Source organism: Astyanax mexicanus, chromosome 8 (assembly GCF_023375975.1).
Source record: "Astyanax mexicanus isolate ESR-SI-001 chromosome 8, AstMex3_surface, whole genome shotgun sequence".
Classification (NCBI taxonomy): Eukaryota; Metazoa; Chordata; class Actinopteri; order Characiformes; family Acestrorhamphidae; genus Astyanax; species Astyanax mexicanus.
Window position 1 is genome coordinate 24,464,787 of NC_064415.1, and position 19,270 is coordinate 24,484,056.

General features: G+C 37.4%; 1 protein-coding gene across 1 annotated transcript in view; it reads left to right on the plus strand.

The window, feature by feature from the left end:
* Nucleotides 1–3,159: 3,159 nt before the first annotated feature.
* ppp2r5b (protein phosphatase 2, regulatory subunit B', beta) overlaps nucleotides 3,160–19,270 on the plus strand; it is a 47,584-nt gene continuing 31,473 nt past the window's right edge. The window contains exon 1 of the mRNA XM_007248091.4: nucleotides 3,160–4,284. Within this exon, the coding sequence (XP_007248153.2) occupies nucleotides 4,089–4,284 (196 nt within the window). The 5' untranslated portion in view covers nucleotides 3,160–4,088. The remainder of the gene's footprint in view (nucleotides 4,285–19,270) is intronic.

The following is a 19,270-nucleotide window of genomic DNA, read 5'->3' on the forward strand; positions in this document are numbered from 1 at the left end:
AGAATAGAATACATACAACATATACATATGAAATGTAAATAAAGTTTAATACACTGCCTGGTCAAAAAAAAGTCAGCAAGAACTTGCACTGATAATGGTAGAGCCTGACCCCTGAGCAAAGCCTTCTCCAGCACATCCCAAAGATTCTCAATGGGATTAAGGTCTGAACTCTATGGTGAACAATCCATGTGTGAAAATGATGATCTCATGCTCCCTGAATCAGTCTTTCACAATTCCAGCCCCATGTATCCTGGCATTGTCATCTTGGAATATGTCTGTGTCATCAGGCAAGAAAAAATCCATTGATGGAATAACCTGGTCTATATTTAATATATTCAGGTAGTCAGCTGACCTCATTCTTTCAGCACATACTATTGCTGAACCTAGACCTGACCTACTGCAGCAACCCCACATCATTTACTTACTTAAATCCAGATAGCTACTTTTTTGGCCAGGCAGTGTACAAACAATACACATTTAACCATAACACTAAAGCAATGTTGAATCAACATTAAATCAATGTGCACAAATAAATCAGACATAGATGATTAATGTTGTTCCAGTGCAATAGCGATAGACAAATTAAGGTTGATTTAACTTCCTTTTACTAACTAGGACACACACAAACCACCAACACTAATGAGAAAAAAATAAGAAATTGCTGAAATAACAAAAAGGTGCAGAGCTTTCAGGCTTCAAATAATGCCAAGAAAACAAGTTCATATTCATAAAGTTTTAAGAGTTTAAAAATCAATTTTTGGTCGATAACCCTGGTTTTTATTTACAGTTTTCATGCATCTTGGCATGTTCTCCTTCACCAGTCTTACACACTGCTTTTGGATAACTTTATGCCCCTCCTGGTGCAAAAAAATCAAGCAGTTTAACTTGGTTGGATGGCTTGTGGTCATCCATCTTCTGATAAAATAAGTGAATGATCATTTCTTTATATACGTCTATGGCGTCACTACCACCACCAACTGCACCTCACTCCAGCATGAGACAGAGCATAAGTGAGAGAGAGAGAGTGAGAGAGAGAGAGAGAGAGAGAGAGAGAGAGAGAGAGAGAGAGAGAGAGAGAGAGAGAGACTGCCAGTAGCTCGGATTTTACACAGCTTACAGCCAAACCGAACCATGCAGTGCTGCTCGCCTGGCTTCACCCTGCGCGCGCACGCTTTCACACAAACCCCACAAAACGAGCATCAAAACTAAGAGCGGTCTCGTGAGCGCGCCTGTGCACATTTCATAAACAGTGAATTAAATAAATTGGTAAATACGAGCGCGAGACAGCGCCACCCGCAGTCTGCAGCAGCTTCTCCTCCATCTGCAGCACCTGAGCGCGCGGGACACGGCAGAGGAGAGAGAGAGAGAGAGAGAGAGAGAGAGAGAGAGACAGCGGTAAGGAGGAAAAAGAGGAAGAGGAAGAGAAAGAGGAGGAAGGATAAAGTGGATGAGGCTGTCTCTATTGCTGCTTAAAAAAACACATTCCTATTAAACAGTAAGAAGAGGTACATAATTTAAGAACAAAAGGTAGACTAGACCTGTATTCCAGAGTTAAATAAACAGAAAAAATACAAAAATGTATATAAATACACAAGACATAAACTTAAATAAATGCAATACAAAAAAAATAAATAGTACAACCTTATTTTTATTGTATAAAGATATTCAGTTTATGAATCAGTTTCTCTGATTTTGCTATTTTTCCAAATTTTCAAATAAAAATATTGCCATATGCTCTCATGAGAGCATTTATGCAGAAAATGAAAAATTGCTGAAATAACAAAAAGGTGCAGAGATTTCAGACCTCAAATAATGCAAAGAAAATAAGTTCATGTTCATAAAGTTTTAAGAGTTCAAAAATCAATATTTAGTGCAATAACCCTGGTTTTAATTTACAGTTTTCATGCATCTTGGCATGTTCTCCTCCACCAGTCATACACACTGCTTTTGGATAGCTTTATGCCACTCCTGGTGCAAAAATTCAAGCAGTTAAGCTTGGTTTGATGGATTGTGGTCATCCATCTTTTAAGATAAAATAAGTGAATGAATATTTCTTTATCTGAAGTCTAAAACACGTTTCACTGTATACATATATGTTGTAAGCTATCCTGTCTGTGGGGTTTTTTTTTTTGAGAATGCGCAATTGCACAGAATACAAAAAAAAGGATTGTTGTGCAGTTTTTTTCAGAGTAGATTCTGTTTCACTCCCTTTTAGCTTGCTAGTTCTCAGCTTTCCCCAGTTTTAATTTTGTTATTCTTTATTTAATGTTGTATAAATAAGCAGATGAAGACAGAGTTTGCAGTTCTGATATCCCAAAGTTCGCAGTAGCTCTTGTATCAGTGGAACACAATAAAAAACGTAGGAAACTTGCAAATACAGCAACACATCCGCAGTGTTCAAAATCACTCCCGTTTCAGACTTTTTCTATTTCTGCTTAAACTCTCAACAGTATGTTTTACTCTCTATATAGTTTACTATTATCATTTTATATGTGTACCATAATGCAACGCAGTGACATTGTGTCAGATGTCCTCATAGCAGCACAAACATGGTCGTTTCCAGTCAGTTCACTACATAGTAAATGCTACATATAGTCAATAGTAAATTAGTTAATGAGTGAACCATTCCAAACACAGTTTGTGTGTTTTTTAGAGTGGGTGGGTTTGCAAAAATGATAGCAGAAGCACAATAGTGCCAATAATTATAATAGTTTGTCCTCTCTCTACGTAGGAGCACTACTGATTTTGATTTAAAAGAAAAAAAGTGCTGCTGCTTTATATGCCAATTTATTTTGCTTATTAATATTATTATTATTTTTTAAACATACAAGATTATCCATATTTTCTTAACATGTTAGAATCCTAATAACATTTCTAAATTCTTTCTAATAACTTTCAATGTTGCAAAAAAAATCTGTTACCAAAATAATCAAACATTTAAAAAAAATGACATTCGACTTCATCTAAAATACAGCAGCGTATTTCTTTGGCCTTGTTTTACTACATAAAAACAATTGGCCAATCTGCTGCTGATGCTGCTGTTGATGCTGCTGCTGCTGTAAGCCTCGCGGAGTCTCGCGCGCGCGTGCCGAGGCGCGTCCCCGCCCTGCGCGCGCGCTCACGGCCGCGGGGTGAGGAGGAGAGAGAGAGAGCGAGCGAGAGAGAGAGAGAGAGAGAGAGAGAGAGAGAGCATCGAGACGACGAGCGAGCGCCTCTTACGAGATCACATCACAACAGCTCCAGGCATCCGACCGGATTTTATTGCTGTTTATTATTTGCATTATTATTAATACGGCTGTTGTTAATATTTAATATTATTGTTGCTTTAATCAATCTCTCAATTGGACTCCCGACATGGAGCGGCACCGTTGATGGGCAGCGGGGCGGCGCGGCGCGGGCACTGCAGCTCCCTTCGATTTTTCTACCGTATTTTATTGCATTTCTATTTGTAATATTCGCCGCACCTGATCCGGATTGTGTCTGCACGCGTGTGAACGCGCTGAAATATCCCACATCAAGGCCGATGACTGGCTGATGACGCCAATAGGAGCAGGCTTTCTTCTGCACAGTGGCGGCACATGGGCTCCCCCATATTCCTATAAGTAGACCTGCTCGGCTATAGGCAGCTCTCTGCAGCGGTCATTGTCTTGGAGATGCGCTCACGCTCGAGCTCGCGCTCGCTTTTAAGGCACGTCCCGTGCTGAAGAAGAAGAAGGGGGGAGAAAAGGCACGGAGGGGGGAATCGCCTATTGCCTCGAATCAAGCATCGGACCCCCTCCATCCACACCTTGACCGGCTTTATTTATTTCCCTCTCTCGCCCTACCCCCTCCCTCCATCCCCTCATTCCATTCGCTTGAAGCTGCTATTTTTTGCTGCCTCCTTCCCTCCATCCCAGCCTGTTTTTTCAGCAGCCTCAGCATCCACAAGCTAGGGCTGTGAGTGGTGCTCTCTTCATTTGCAGCATCTCTCACCTCTCCCTTCACCTCCTCTTTACCTCACCTCCTTACCCTCTTCCTCCTCCTGCTCCTCCTCCTCTTCCTCCTCTTCTTCTTCCTTGAAGCATCAGCCAGGGCTTCTGCAGGCAGCCATGGAGACCCCCACCAAGCTCCCTCCATCCAGCCCGTCCTCTCCCACCACAGGCTTCTCTGTGCCCAGTGCCGAGAAGGTGGATGGCTTCCCCCGCAGGTCCATGCGCCGGGCCCGCCAGAGAAGGTCCCACAGCTCCTCGCAGTTCCGCTACCAGAGCTCGCAGGTGGAGCTGACGCCTCTGCCGCTGATCAAAGGTAAGGCCATGGGCTGCTGGGACAAGCCAGGAAGCCATGTTTTGTTGTGTTGTGATGTTTGTGAGTGTGTGAAGTCATGCTGGTTCTCTAAGCACCATCACATTTAGCCCACAGTTGAAACACAGATCTGAAAAAGGTGAAGGTTCCTAAATGGTTCTTGACTTGTGAGTATGTGATTCTATACTCTCATCTCTCGAAAAGAGGGATCTTTAAAGAAACATCTTGAGAAGAACCATTAAAGCATTCACATCCTTTTTACTAGAGAACGATTTAGGATCACTTGACACAGAACCTCTACCTGATATGGAGGATCCTTAAGCTTCAGAAAGGTTCTTCACGCTCAGGCACTCTTCTTTACACTTGATTCTTTAGGGAAGTAGGAAGTGGTTCCTTTATGGCATTGCTTCCAAGAACACTCAAGGACTGGCTTGTGGTGTGTAGGCCTCAACCAGGTCAGCATGTGCCACCAGATGTTCACAGGAGGAATAGGAGGAGCCAGGTTTGGGTTACACAAACCCAGCAAGCACACCAGTGAGGGTGTACTTATTTCATGATCAAGAGTGGAGCCTGGTGCATGTTTGATTTCCGGTATTGTAGAACTTCCATATTCAGGTTCATCTATAATGCACAGTTTTACGGCTTTTGGAAGCAGCTCTTGGATGTGAGATGAACTAGTTTTTTTTTCTGTTTCCCTCTTCTTGCGGTTAAGGTTATAATGTAGGTGCCTATTTCAGCATATCAGCTTGTTGGTGCAGGGTGGGATCTTTGACTCAACACCTGGATGTTCTTCTCTCAGGTCCTGCTCACACAAATCCAGATATTTTTAAGAACAGTCTTTAAACTGTTCTTAAAACTTTAAACTTTAAATCTTTAAACTGTCCATTTAAAGATGCTGTTTTTGGCCACTGAAAACAGAGCTTTTCTACGACACAAATCTGAAATACCTCCTTATTCTCTGTGTAGTCAACTAAATAACTACAATGCACTAGATTTTAGATGAGAGACATATGAACAGACGTATTAATACATTAATATACTGTTCTATTACTAATATATAATGCTTTAATTACATTCAGAATTACTTAGCACATAGCACAGTACATAGAGAGCAGTGTGTAATGGGATAAAACCTCTGTGTTTTCGTCCTTTCTCTTGGTTATTTGATGTTTAATGCCAGTGTTTTCATCTATGCGTAGACAGAAAAGTAAAAAAAAAAATCAGTTTTTAAAAATATCTTGAAACATGTGGACAGGGCCTGCACAAAAGGGAAGGAGGCAGTGAAATCAAATGCACCATAGCTGAGACCTGAGAAATGAGCAATTAGTTAAGAAAAAAATGTCTGACATTTGAATGGAAACATTCAATGTGGTGACTGTATTATGGAAAGTCCAGGCTTTAGATAAAAGGAGCCAATTAGCTTAGTAGTAAAGCAAAGATTCTACAAGAATAAGATTCAGAACACTGGTAAAATAATAATGAGAATAAACATCTATCTATTAGCTAGCTGTCTTAATAGGTTAATTATGTCTGCTAGCTAGCCACACACAATTTTAAAAACATGTACTATACTATGTACTAGCAACTACTATACATATTAATATAAATATTAATTAAAAAAGGCACAGGTAGCAGGTAGTTAAAGATACACAGGGAAAATTACAAACTTCACAGGAGCAAGAAAGTAAATACAGGAATAAGGTCCAAGTGGAGATTTCTGAGCAGTTTAATTTGTAGTGACATCAGAAATTGTATTCGTTTGTAGCTGCAGTAGTTATTTGGATAATATTTTAGCACAATGATATCGGTAATAAATCAGTATCAGCAGATAATTGCTTTTTTAAGAATCATTGGCATTACAATTACAATTACTACAATTGGCCAACACTGGCTTTGCTACTTTCAAATTCAATGATTTATGTTCATTTAAATTTAATGTTCTATAGTTATACCACAGGGTCTAGTCTCTCTAGTTATAAATGTGTATGTTGGCATCAACATCGGGCAGATATATATGGTACATGTGTAATATCGGATAGCAGCATTGGCATAATTGTTTTTAGTTTAGCTCAAACATGCAAAAAGCACCTAAAAGTCGTATTGGATCAAGGTTGGAACACATTCTTATAAAAAAAAATCCATTCTAGAGTTGTTTTAGTCCATATCTAAGTGTTAATCATGCTAGATATGAATCACTAGAAGTGTAAAAACAAGACATAGTCCAAATTAATCAGACTAAAAATTGCAGATTCCACCTCCCAGTTCCTACACTCTGCTTTAATGATGAACTCACTCATGTTGATGTCCAACAGTGGGTGGGTGTTAGCCACGCAAGACCTCAAGGTGCCATACAAGTTGATGTTTAATTGAGAGTGTTCTAAAAGATTTGCATTCAAAAGCTGAGCAACAGTAGTGTGGCCAAGGTCATCATCCAGAGCTGGGTTTAAGTACAAAACCTACTAAACCATGTTCATTCAATCATTCCAGTCATCTTTGTCACCTTGACAACTCAAGCAGTAAAGCTTCGATGCTCTGAATGCAGTTTCAATGCAAACGTTATAAAACAGGAGATTGCGTACACCCTCTACAGGATATTAAACATATTTTGCGATGAATCACTTAAAAACGCGCCCAGATGTATTTAATGAGTGGGTTTATTTTTTGACCGTGGTTCATAGGGCAGATGCATCCATCTCATCCACCGATCACACGTATGATTCAATTTGTTTTTATTATTTATTTCACTCAGACGCCCACAACACATGCATGATTCACACTTTGGCGTCATGCGGTTTGCTTTGGATTCATTTGGGATGCGTTTTTTTTTTAGTTTGGATTTCTAGTGCAGCTGATTTTGGCAGGACATCTCCCCATGTGATGTGGCAGTGCAGATGTGGGTGTGCTGCCAATATGGGGGGTCTGGACTGAGCCGTTGTCCTGCTTTTACCACCCCGATGGCCTGCTTATAGTGGCACACATGAAGCTCTAATAGAGAGTAGAGAGCGATTCTATAACAGCTCTACTGTTCTCCTTATTGATTTGTTATATTTGACTGCTAATGTTTGTAACCTTGATGACCTCCATCATCTTTATCACACTGTGTTTTTGGTGTTGATGTTTTTGTGCCACTTGCTATGAGTCACTTAAACCATCAATACTAGCATCAATACTATATCTATGACCTGTGCAAGCACTTATGTTTATATTAAAACAATCAAATTAGACTTCTTTTTTGCAATTTGACTTTAGAAAATTTAGAGTTCGGTTTATAATGGGAGTACCACCAAAACCACCGCTGTCATAGTGCATGTGCTCCATTTTGAAGTGCTCTGAACACAAGCTAAAGACAGCACATGCTTTATAGCCTGAAAACATTTCAAGCAGTCATGTATAAAATAGGCTTATTGTCATTTTCCTCTCCATGTTGTTGTATGTGGTATCTTCTTAAGTATTTAGAGTAACACATGATCAGTTTTTCATAGACCAGTCAAAGTCCAATGTGTTATGTATTTTTTTTCCCCCACACTACACATACTGGAATTTAAGCTTCACCTCAGGCAAGGCATTACCGAAGCTTTATGACTTAGCCGTGATGTTGCAACCTCATACCGGTTGACATAACAAGCAGTTCTGCAGAAAAGTGTGAACAACCAAGTTTACAAATGATCATCATGCGTGGTCACGTGAGTCATTTAATTGGTGTTTTATCAAGCCTGAACAATTGCAGCATTTTTAGAATCAACGCCAATTCAGATGTTACAGTTATGGGTATGGGTGTCACAGTTTACGGGTGATGTTTTGATTCATGAATTGCGTCAGGGAGAACGTTTAGCAATGTGGTGAGCCCACATGTTCACCCACAGTATGTTGTAGACACCACATTATTACATACAGATACTCAAATACTGTATATATATATATATATATATATATATATATATATATATATATATATATATATATATATATATATATATATATATATATGATGGAAAAAAAATAAAATAAAAAACTTGCATCTCTTCCTCGTTTATTTAAAATGATCTTTACTTTGTGTCAAAATCTCATAATGAATTAATCAATAGGAATGGCCCCAAATTACTTGGAATTCAATTTCTGTACAATTTAAATTCTTTTGTTCTCTTCTCCTGTAAAGTTTAATATTTTTAGAAATAGAAGTTTTATTCAGATAGTGGCATATATAGATATATAGGTATACATGCTATTGTATTTTTTTATTTACATTTTTAAGCCATCATTATAAACAGTACAGATAGGCTTTATAATTTACAAGAGTTCTATAAAATAACCAATACGGAGATGGATCAGGTAATTGTTTTTGTTTCTGTGATATATAATTCCAGAAATAATTGCGATAAAGCACATTATTGTCATTTAAAGACCATTGAAATGCCACTGACTTAACGATAATAGAATACTAGCATGATAATATTAGCCTACCGACGCATCATCATAACCTTTTAAAGACAACAAATTTGTAATTAATCATAATTTGTGAAATATATCATTTTTATTCACCTACTGCAGTCCACACTATGTGTGTGTGTAGTCACAATTAATGAAGCATTGGTCTTGTATTTTATTACTGGCTAAAATACTGTTTACTGTTATATATTTAAACAAATATACAAATAAGTACAGTATAAAATATCACGATTATCAAAAATGATTAAGGTATTGTCCATTTATTGTCGATAATGTAGTTATCGTGACAGGTTGCATATCAGTATCAGGACTCTGTATCTCTTCGCTCCACAGTTGATATGTATTTAATAATATTTTATAAAAAAATGAAAATGAAAAACACGACCCTTTAATTTCAATGTGTTTTGTGTATGTCTAATGTAGTACACACTACTGCAGGATGAAGGGTGCATATCTGTACCTTTTCACAATCTAACATTTTAAATACATACAAACTATACTAAAATAATGTAAAATAAAACTGCAGAAGAAAAAAAAACCCTACAGCACTGCTGCCTCAACTACAGGTATCAAAGACATACCCATGAGGGTACGATCACAGTGACAAGCAAGATACCACCCCAGTGAGAGTTTTAGTGAACTATGATGACCAGCATCTAAAAGATAAAACTGCCAAAAAGAGTTCTTTGAAGCACTGCCATTGAAGAACCTTCAGTGGATTGTTCCTTTAGCATATTAGCAGCAATACATCAGCTGAGGATTTTATTTAACCTAGATAATCTGTTAATCTAGTAATACTGTGCACAGCTCTGGAAGAAAAATGAGATCACTTACAAATTATGGGTTTCTTTAATTTTACCAAATTGAATTTTGCTTGAATTTTTGCACCAGGAGTGGCGTAAAGTTATCCAAAAGCAGTGTGTAAGACTGGTGGAGGAAAACATGCCAAGATGCATGAAAACTGTAATTAAAAACAATGGTTATTCAACCAAATATTGATTTTGGAACTTTATGAATATGAACTTGTTTTCTTTGCATTATTTGAGATCTGAAAGCTCTGCATCTTTTCTGTTATTTCCGCCATTTCTCATTTTCTGCAAATAAATGCTTTCAATGGAATTTGGGAGAAATGTTGTCTGTAGTTTATAGAATAAAACAGCAATGATCATTTTTACTCAAACATATACCTATAAATAGCAAAATCAAATAAACTGATTCAGAAACTGAAGTGGTCTCAATTTTTTTCAGAGCTGTATACTGTTTTATAAAGTGATTGGACTAAAGGACTAAACAATAAGACTAGATTTTGCATTTTAGATCTTATGAATACAAATACAGCATTTACTCTAGCGGTCTACTCAGAACGCCTCTGTTTTAGTACTTGGCTAGGAAAACAACTGATGACCAAAACACTCACCAAGACACTGAATGATTACCTCATTCAGGGTAAGGTGCTTTCCTCATTCCTCAATAAAGAGAAGTGTAGTTTAACTGTGCAGTTAGTCCATACTGTATTTATCAATGTCTAAAATGAACTTTGTTTGAGCTCACTTTTTGTCTTTCACTGATGTTGGTCTATTACTGTATTATGCTTGAGCTTGAAATAAACGCTAACTGATTATATGATGTGCTAGCTGTAGATCATGACCTTAGGAAACACATTTGCAATTGGAGTTAAATGTAATAAAGAGTAAAAATACTTTTTTAAAGAGCTAATTAAAATCGATTATTGACTAATTGTGTTGTGTTGTAATAAAAATCCTTTCGATGAATAACTAATCAAATGTAGCTATCTAGCTAACATGTAACAGAGACTTACACTATGTGAACCATGACATTGTAGCCTTAAAGGTACATTCTGTAGGAAATGAGAGCGAGTGTGTGAAATGGCTACAGCGGTCCAATTTCAAAACACCACAGAGAGTAGTCTGCCCCGCCCACCCCACCCCAGCCACGGAACTAGCTTGGGTTGCCAAATTCAGCAGGCTGAATCTAACAAATCTACACAAAGTTTAGACTAGTAGGAGAGGCAGAGTACGAGCGAGAGGAGAGAGGAGAAATACAGCAATTCTAAACTCAGTATTTAGCGTTATATTGACTGTATTTTACACGAGGAAGGGCCGCAGTTGGCAGGGCTGTGTCCCGTGCGAGGGACCGTCGCGGTCGGCTGTGTCCCGTGCGAGGGAGCGCCGCGGTCGGCTGTAACTGTGTAAGCTAACCTGGTGGTGGTGATAAATTACCTGACTGAATTAGCTAGCCAGTTATCTTACCTGTTCAGGAGAAAAGTAGCAGCTCTGGGTCGGACTTGTAGTCTTTTTGAGCTCTAATTCTCCAACTCACAGCCAATATTCACTCTTGTTATATTCCTTCTTTGGTAACTGAGCTTTTTGAGACATGCTAAGGCTTTTTAAGCTGTGTAGCAGCTGAGGTTTAACTGAACCAGCTCTGCTAGCTAGCTCCTTTGCTGCAGCACAGGTCGCTGTAGCGTAGTGTTACGTGCTGGCAACCTCGGGGGTGGAGTTAGTGTTGGGGAACGAGCAGCAGGAGGAGTCAGAGGATAAAACTGACACAAAACTCCGGGACGGACTGCACACTTAAAATAGGAACGTACTGCTGAAGCTCTGCTGACAAGAGCTGCCAGTGCTTTCACTTAGCATGTTTCCTTAATATCTGATGATACATCCTGATCATTTTATCATTTACTACTGAAAATGAGTTACATATTGGTCCTTTAAACTGTGCCAAACTGTGTATTAACAAAAAATACACTTGTGTCAAATTCCGTATAGGACAGTCACTTCACTCAGTGGCCATCTTTGAAACGTGACTTTATTTACAGCCATTCAAGACCAGACTTCCAACTGTTTGTATAGGGAGACTACGATTATGATTTCATAAACATATTTTAAATCACTGATAAGATCTGATAAACAATTAATCATGAACATTTTATAGTGTTCACCTAAATAATAATTTTCAGCTTCTTATGGCTACTGCGCCTGCGCACATCTCCACAGCAAGGGATGGCCTCCCTACTAGCACACTTACACTGTTCTGCTCTTAGCACAACTAGCAAGCTGATTGGCTGTTTTTACTGAGGGGCTTCTTATGGCTGCTGCACCTGCGCACATCTCCACAGCAAGGAGTGCCTTCCCTACTAGCACACTTACACTCTTCTGCTCTCAGCACAACCAGCAAGCTGATTGTCTGTTTTTACTGAGGGGCTTCTTATGGCTACTGCGCCTGCGCTCATATCTACAGCAAGCTGATTGGCTGTTTTTAGTTAGGAATGGGACTTTGTCCTGGAACAGGCATTACAATTTTTGTTACGAAAATTGTTATTGGCCTGTCTCTTCATTTATATGATCTCTTCGTGTTTATGTGTTTTACAACACTGTTTAACACTATGAGAAAGGTAGAGAAACAGAACAGACATCAAAATGGCTTCTAATACAGTTTTAGCCACATCGTGTACTAATTCGCCTGGCTAATTTTTAACAATCGACTATAGGTTTCTTAAAAATGTAATAAAATCCTGATTAGTCTAACAGTACATGTTATTAATTAGTAAGTTAGTTAATTCTATCAATATCTAATCTTAAATAAAACACAGGAAAGATCTTACTATATACTGGGTGAATCAGAGGCAACATCTGCTTTATAAATGTGGCCATATGCACTGTATTTCTCTACATCTACTCTTGTTCATGCTTGGTATAAATACAGATGTGTGTCTTCATTATTTCTAGCGCCCCATATAAGTGTCACGTGTGAAGCTGTGTTTGACTGTGTGTGACAGACATTGTATGGTGCAGTTGTTCATTAATGTGTGACCGTAGCCGCATGTTAGTGGAAACGTGCTGGTGTGTCTGTATTTGTATCTGGGTGTGACAGCTCCTGCTGTATGTAAAAGAAGAAAAGACATGTTACATTTTTATTCTGAAAGATTAAGTTAAAAATGACAAATATTGATTAAATAATAAAACCATTAATCCCTAACACCTTTACTAGACAGTAGCAGTGCAACAATCCATGTATAATTATATTTACAGTTAAATAATTATATTCTGCTGTTGAAACCAAACCTTGTATCTCTTTCTCTTTTTTTGTGTAATTTAAAATTTTATTAAGTTTAATAATTTTTAAACTATTTTTTGCTGTTGGAATAAAACCTTGTGTCTCTTACTCTTTTTTTACGTAATTTAACATTTTACAATTACACTGTCAAAATCTCTTAATAAAAATACTTGAATTAAAAATATTTCGAATAAAAATTCTTTATATTTATTTTCATAAAATATTATTATTTTTTAATCTTCTCCTGTAGGGTTTTATTTTTAAGATATGCAGGTTTTATTCTGACAGCAGCATGTACAGTATATATGTATCTATACTATTTTATAGTACATACATATATACTGTATATGTGTGTGTGAGTGTGCAGTTTTTAACTGTGTATCAGTGTTTCATATTTTTAAAAACTGTGTTACACCCTTACTGGATGCCTTATTGCTACTTATATACTACTTATACTTCACATCAGTGCTCAAGGATATCTACTAGATGTGTAAAAAATCTTCATTTCCTATTGTATCAAAATATTTCCTTAAAAAAAAACACTGTATCAGTTTATTAGGATTGCTTCCAGACCTGCCCTCTTAAGCTGTATTGTTTTTAGATACCAGTGTTCTGACTGGATTAAAAGTCAGCTTTTTTTTGTATTCAGATTTTATAAATCTGATAGTTTGTGCTTTTCTTTTAATCTACACTGCCTGGCCAAAAAAAGTCGCCAACTGGATTTAACTAAGTAAATGATGTTGGGTTGATGCTGCAGTTGGTCAGGTCTGGGTTCAGCAACAGTATGTGCTGAAAGAATGAGGTCAGCTGACTACCTGAATATACTGAATATAGACCAGGTTATTCCATCAATGGATTTTTTCTTCCCTGATAGAACGAGCATATTCCAAGATGACAATGTCAGGATTCATGGGGCTGGAATTGTGAAAGAGTGATTCAGGGAGCATGAGATCATCATTTTCACACATGGATTGAGAGAGTTCACCACAGAGTTCAGACCTTAATCTCATTGAGGATCTTTGTGATGTGCTGGAGAAGACTTTGTGCAGAGGTCAGAATCTACCATCATCAATACTGCAAGATCTTGGTGAAAAGTTAATGCAACACTGGATTTAAATAAATCTTGTGACACTGCAGAAGATTATCGAAACAATGCCACAGTGAATGCATCCAGCCGTCAAAGCTAAAGACTGTCCAATTAAATATTACAGTGTGACTTTTTTTGGTTGCATCTGACAGGTTTTTTCTACGTTTTTCTAAATATGCTTACAGGATTGTAATATATTGCGATATATTGAATAGTAATCTTTGTAAAGTGTTACGTGTTGTATTGCCAAGTTCTTGCCAATGTGCAGCCAAAGTTCTTCAGTAACTAAATGTAAGCACAAACAAGTAGACAGTATAATACATTATTGTTTCTTAATTGAGGATAATTTTAAAATGGATGGTCTGGTGTTTTTGTTTTGTTTTTGTAATGAGCCCCATGATTCCTAGTTCTAGTTACGCCACTTTGGAGAATGACTATAGTGTGTAACTGGGGAAATAACTGAATTAGGCCATATGTGTGTATGATTTATATGATTTCTATTAGTCTTACTTCAAGACCAACTCTGACTTGGCTTTTGCTAGTCCTCGTGAGTGAGTGTGTGTTTCTGTAAATAGCCCCTTTAGCCTGAAGCAGAGCTTTTCTTCTGCAATAGGCCGCTCACAACACACTTTTACTGCAACGCTTCATTGCTTAGAGGACTCAACTTCCAGTTTCAAAGTGATTTTGGGGTTTGGGTTTTATATTTGGCCGCCACTTGAAAACTATTAATCGGCTGCTTTGAAGTGACAGTGATTTGTTTTTTATGTGGGTCGGGGAAATGCATTGAATGCTAATGATTTTTTTTATTCAAATTGTGTTTTTGTGTTTGTGTGGTGAGTGAATATCCTGTGCTGTAGTGAATTGTTGTGCATCGCTGTGTGTATGTGTATGGGATAAAGCTGTGTCTGTGTGTGTATGTTTAAGCCTGTTTTACACTCCTGCAGTGCTTGAGTCATGCATTTTCCTGCATTGTGCTTAGCTCCTTGTGTGTGTGTGTGTCTTAGTGTATGTGTGTGTGCTTGAATGTTCATATAGCTCCAGCTGGACAGAGTGGTGTAGGGTTACAGTAGACAGAAGGTTTGCTCTTTCTCTGGCCTCCTCGGATCAATAAAGGGGGCGAAAGAGAAAGAGGGAGAGAAGAGAAGAAAGGAGAGAGATATTACAGCTAGAAATGAGAAGAACGGAACGCTAGAGCCAAGGGAATCTGATTCTTAACATATACATTAAGAAATACTGATATTAATAGGGATGCAAAAAATATATATTTTTTCATCTGAAACCAAACAAAATTAATCATTTGCCTCAATGAATGAATGAATTTTTAATTATTACTGCATAAATAAAGAGCATCTCACTCCACGCTTGTTGCGTTTTGATTGCGTCAGGCCCGTCCAGTTGGCACACGACCGATCTTCAACATTAAAATTTGGTTGAAATAATGTTAGTTGCAGTTTCAGTATTAAAAAAAAAAAATATGTTGAAACCACATTTAACGTTAAATGATTGTGGAAAGGTTAACATGGGATGGATTTTAGTAATAGAACCGTGAACTGCAAACAGTGCAGCTTGATTTAGAGCGTGTTAGTGTGTCTTTGCTGTCGTAATGACAGGAAAAGTATGCTGTCCGTGGCTTGAAATGTGCAAAAGACATGTACTAATTCTCTTAATTAATAATGGGTGTGTTTTGGGTGTAACGTACAATAAACCAATCAGTGTGTCACTTGCCATTCCCTTTAAGAATCAGGTGCACTCTGGTGTTGGCAGACTGCTATTTTAATGGCGCCGCTTCCTGTATGTGTCCAATGCTTCTCAGCAGAGGAAACTGACCTGCTTGTTCAGGCTCGTTCATTCTGTGGTTTGTTAATGTAAGAGCTGCATAGCTGCCAATATGCATGCCCTATGTGTTGTTTGTGCACAGCTGCATGTCCATGTGTGCATTACAATCGGGGGTGTACGTGCTTTGGGCATGTGCCTGTGTTGACCATTTACTGCCAAGATAGCAATGATTGTCTAACAGCTGACTGTTGAAACCATCTGTGTTTTCTGTTGCCAAGATAGCAATACGCCAGAAATTTACCTGAACACACCTCACTTCCAGACCACCATGTCCATTGGTGTAGATACAGTATATTCACAAGCACCTTTGCTATTCAGACTACACAGGAACAAGGTGTGAAAACAGACTGTTGTTGGCTGGGTGTAAGATAGGGCCCAGTATCTTTGTCATGGATATGATAATTATTCAGATTTTATTAGCATTTTACTACATGTTTATTATGAGGCTACATCAAAACTTTACATCGTCTTACTTCTGAATCAAGCTATAGAACCTTTTCTGCATGCAAATGCCTCTTTGAGTGTTCCTGGTTCTATATAGTTTAATCCTTTTAAATCAAAAAGTATGTAATTAAATGTAATTTAACCTTGATGATGTTTTAAATGGAATAAACGTTGAAATGCAGACTGGGCAATATTAATTATGAGGTATTTTCACTTTTTAGTTGCCTAATAATTGTTTAATTTATAACATTCCAATTTCTGTATATTTGATGTCTTCTTAGTGGTGAATTAAATCAAAAAGAAATAAAAAAGAACTTTAATTTCAGTTAGATTCTATCAAAAGATTGATGGATTTCCCATTCCCTGGTTTTGTATCTTAAAAACGATTGTGTTTACATATTCCTGCAAAATCATGCTGAAGTTATAAAAGACAGTAATACACAGACATGCACAGACAAGTCATGTGACAGAAACTAGCATGCGGAATGTGCATGTAGGACACTTATTTGTTTACCCTGACAGTTCTAGCCAATCATCACCGTTCCCAATCATTACCACCCACTGTGCTGTCCACTGCTAATGGTAATTCCTTCTGCGAAAATGGAATCTCCCGTCCATATGGTATCCAATAGCCATCCATCAGGCCTCTTTCAAACTGATAAGTTGGACAGTGTTATAATACACATCAATAAACAGCAATATAGTTGTGGTTGTTCCCAAGCTGTTCTCTAAAGGTTAAACTTCATGCCATCACATGACATTTGGCATGTGTTTTTTAACCAAGCCTGATTTTTCTAAAGAATAAATACAGGCTGAAATATGGCCATATAAAAACATACTATAATATCTTTTAGAACTGATTTCAAACCCACATAAGACATTTATAGTAGACCTCAGGAAGAAAGATAATAAACAAGAAAAGCATTTATAAATATGGGTAATTTAAATTATCCTTTTTGTAACAGTGTTACAAAATGACAGTGTGAAGAACCTTCACAGAATTCTGTGAGAGTGTATAGAAGAATGTCTTTACAAAAAAAACAGAGAGAGAGAGAAAAAAAAGATTAGACTAGATATTTAAGCAGTGTAATAGCTCAGCAAAGCCACACTAACCATTTGACAGCATCTGAATATGTGTTCCGCTGTGGCCTATATTTGATGTTGGGTCATTGCAATGTGTTAATTAATTCAAGCAAAGAGCTTCAATCCAGTCTGTGTTCTTGTGAATACCAAATAAAGAACATGGCAGATCTTTGCATGCTGTAGACTTGCACACATGGCTGTGTGTCTGTTGTTTACTGGCTTGCTGTGATTATTAGCTAGTTTTATTGATTGTATAAATGCATATGTTTAATTTTAGGAAATATTTATGTTCAACTTTGCTAAGTTATTTCCTTGTTATCTGCTTATAAATAATTTGACAGAAACCCATTAACATAAACATTAAAATTAATCCAGTCTGTTTTTTTTTTGTTTGTTTTTAATATTGAAATACATTTTACTATTTACTATTTTACTAAGTGTAGTTGGAAAAATATATTTTATTTTTTAAACATTCATTGCTGTTGTGTGTAGTTTTATGCACAATTTGTAAATGTATAACATATTTTCTAGCAATTTCATAGTAAACTGTCCAATAGAAATAGTCAAATTGTGGTACATACAACCAAGTGTTAACCCTGTCATTAGGTGATTGTTATTTGCTCATTTGCTCATGCTGCTGGTTGTCCTTCATATTTTGTGGTAATTACATGCTAAACTATCCAGTAGAAATGATTCAAAATATAGAACAACCAACCATCAACAGTGTTGGCATTATCAGATAATCATAAGTTGTATATTTTAAATGTAGGGCCATTTCTGTTGAGTAATTAAACATGAAATGAAAATGGTATTACTATAGACAGTTGTCAACACAACCATTATATCACAGTTAGTTCTGACCCTGCAATGTGATTGGCTGGGAGGCGTTCTATGAGTGCTGTTATCAGCCGGTAACGCACTGTAACTGAAGCTCTCCATGTATTATTCTGCCACATACAGGTAACCTAGCAATGATGTAGCGCTTACAAGCCAAACTTTACAGCTACAAACAGAGCAGCAATGAAACTATTTTAACTAGCAGAGTGTTTATGACCAAACAGATCATTTTTTCCCACACTTTCAATAAACAGTGATATTGGAACTGTGGTATAATCACAATAATACACGAGAAGGAGTGCTATAATGTGTAATATTGGCATTGCTGTGCTGCTCTAAGGCACAAGGCATTATACCTATTATAACTATGCTCTCTATTATTGTTGTTTGTAGCTTTTAACATCATTCAAAAATACATATTCTCTAGAATTTTTGACAATTCTGTGGTGAATTGTCCAATGGAAATAGTCCAAAATTTCTCAATATTAGCTCGGTCATAAGATGATTGTTTTCAGTAACTGATGATGCCATAGCCATCCATGTCTGGGATTCTGTGGGTAGAACCACTCCCCTTCTCTTCCCATAAGTCAGGGTGATGCTAACCAGTGCTGGAATCTGATAGCAGATGTAACAGAATTGGCATGTAGTGTTCTCATCCAAGCGTGTTCAGATGTACAAAAGATTAGATAGCTTGCATTACTCATAGACACATTTGGGTGGATTTACATGCTTTTGAAGGAAGCAAATGCTAGTCCACACCCTCTCTGCACATTGTGCTGCATTCCATTTACTTCGGAAGACGGTTGTCGGAGCTGGAATTGATGGTATTCCAGGTATTTAAGCAGTTAAAGACTTTGGCGTTTACCACAGCTGGCTTGACATTATATTACTAGTGTTTTTTTAAGGTGAATCTAAGCTAAAATTGTCCTGGGTTATTACTGTTAGCATTGTCTCATAGTTATTATCGTTAAAAATGCCAGTTGATAAAGGCATTTTGCAGTATTTTGTGCATCCAACCACCAGGAAAATATGTCCACAGATTTAAGTTGGCAAGTACTGTGTGTATAACTAATTTAATAAGTCACAAATTGACAGATGTGATAAAATTGTGTAATAATATTTCTTTTACTGTTTTTTATTGACTTTTGCAGTTTGAACTCAGGTTTGGTTGAGGCTCTC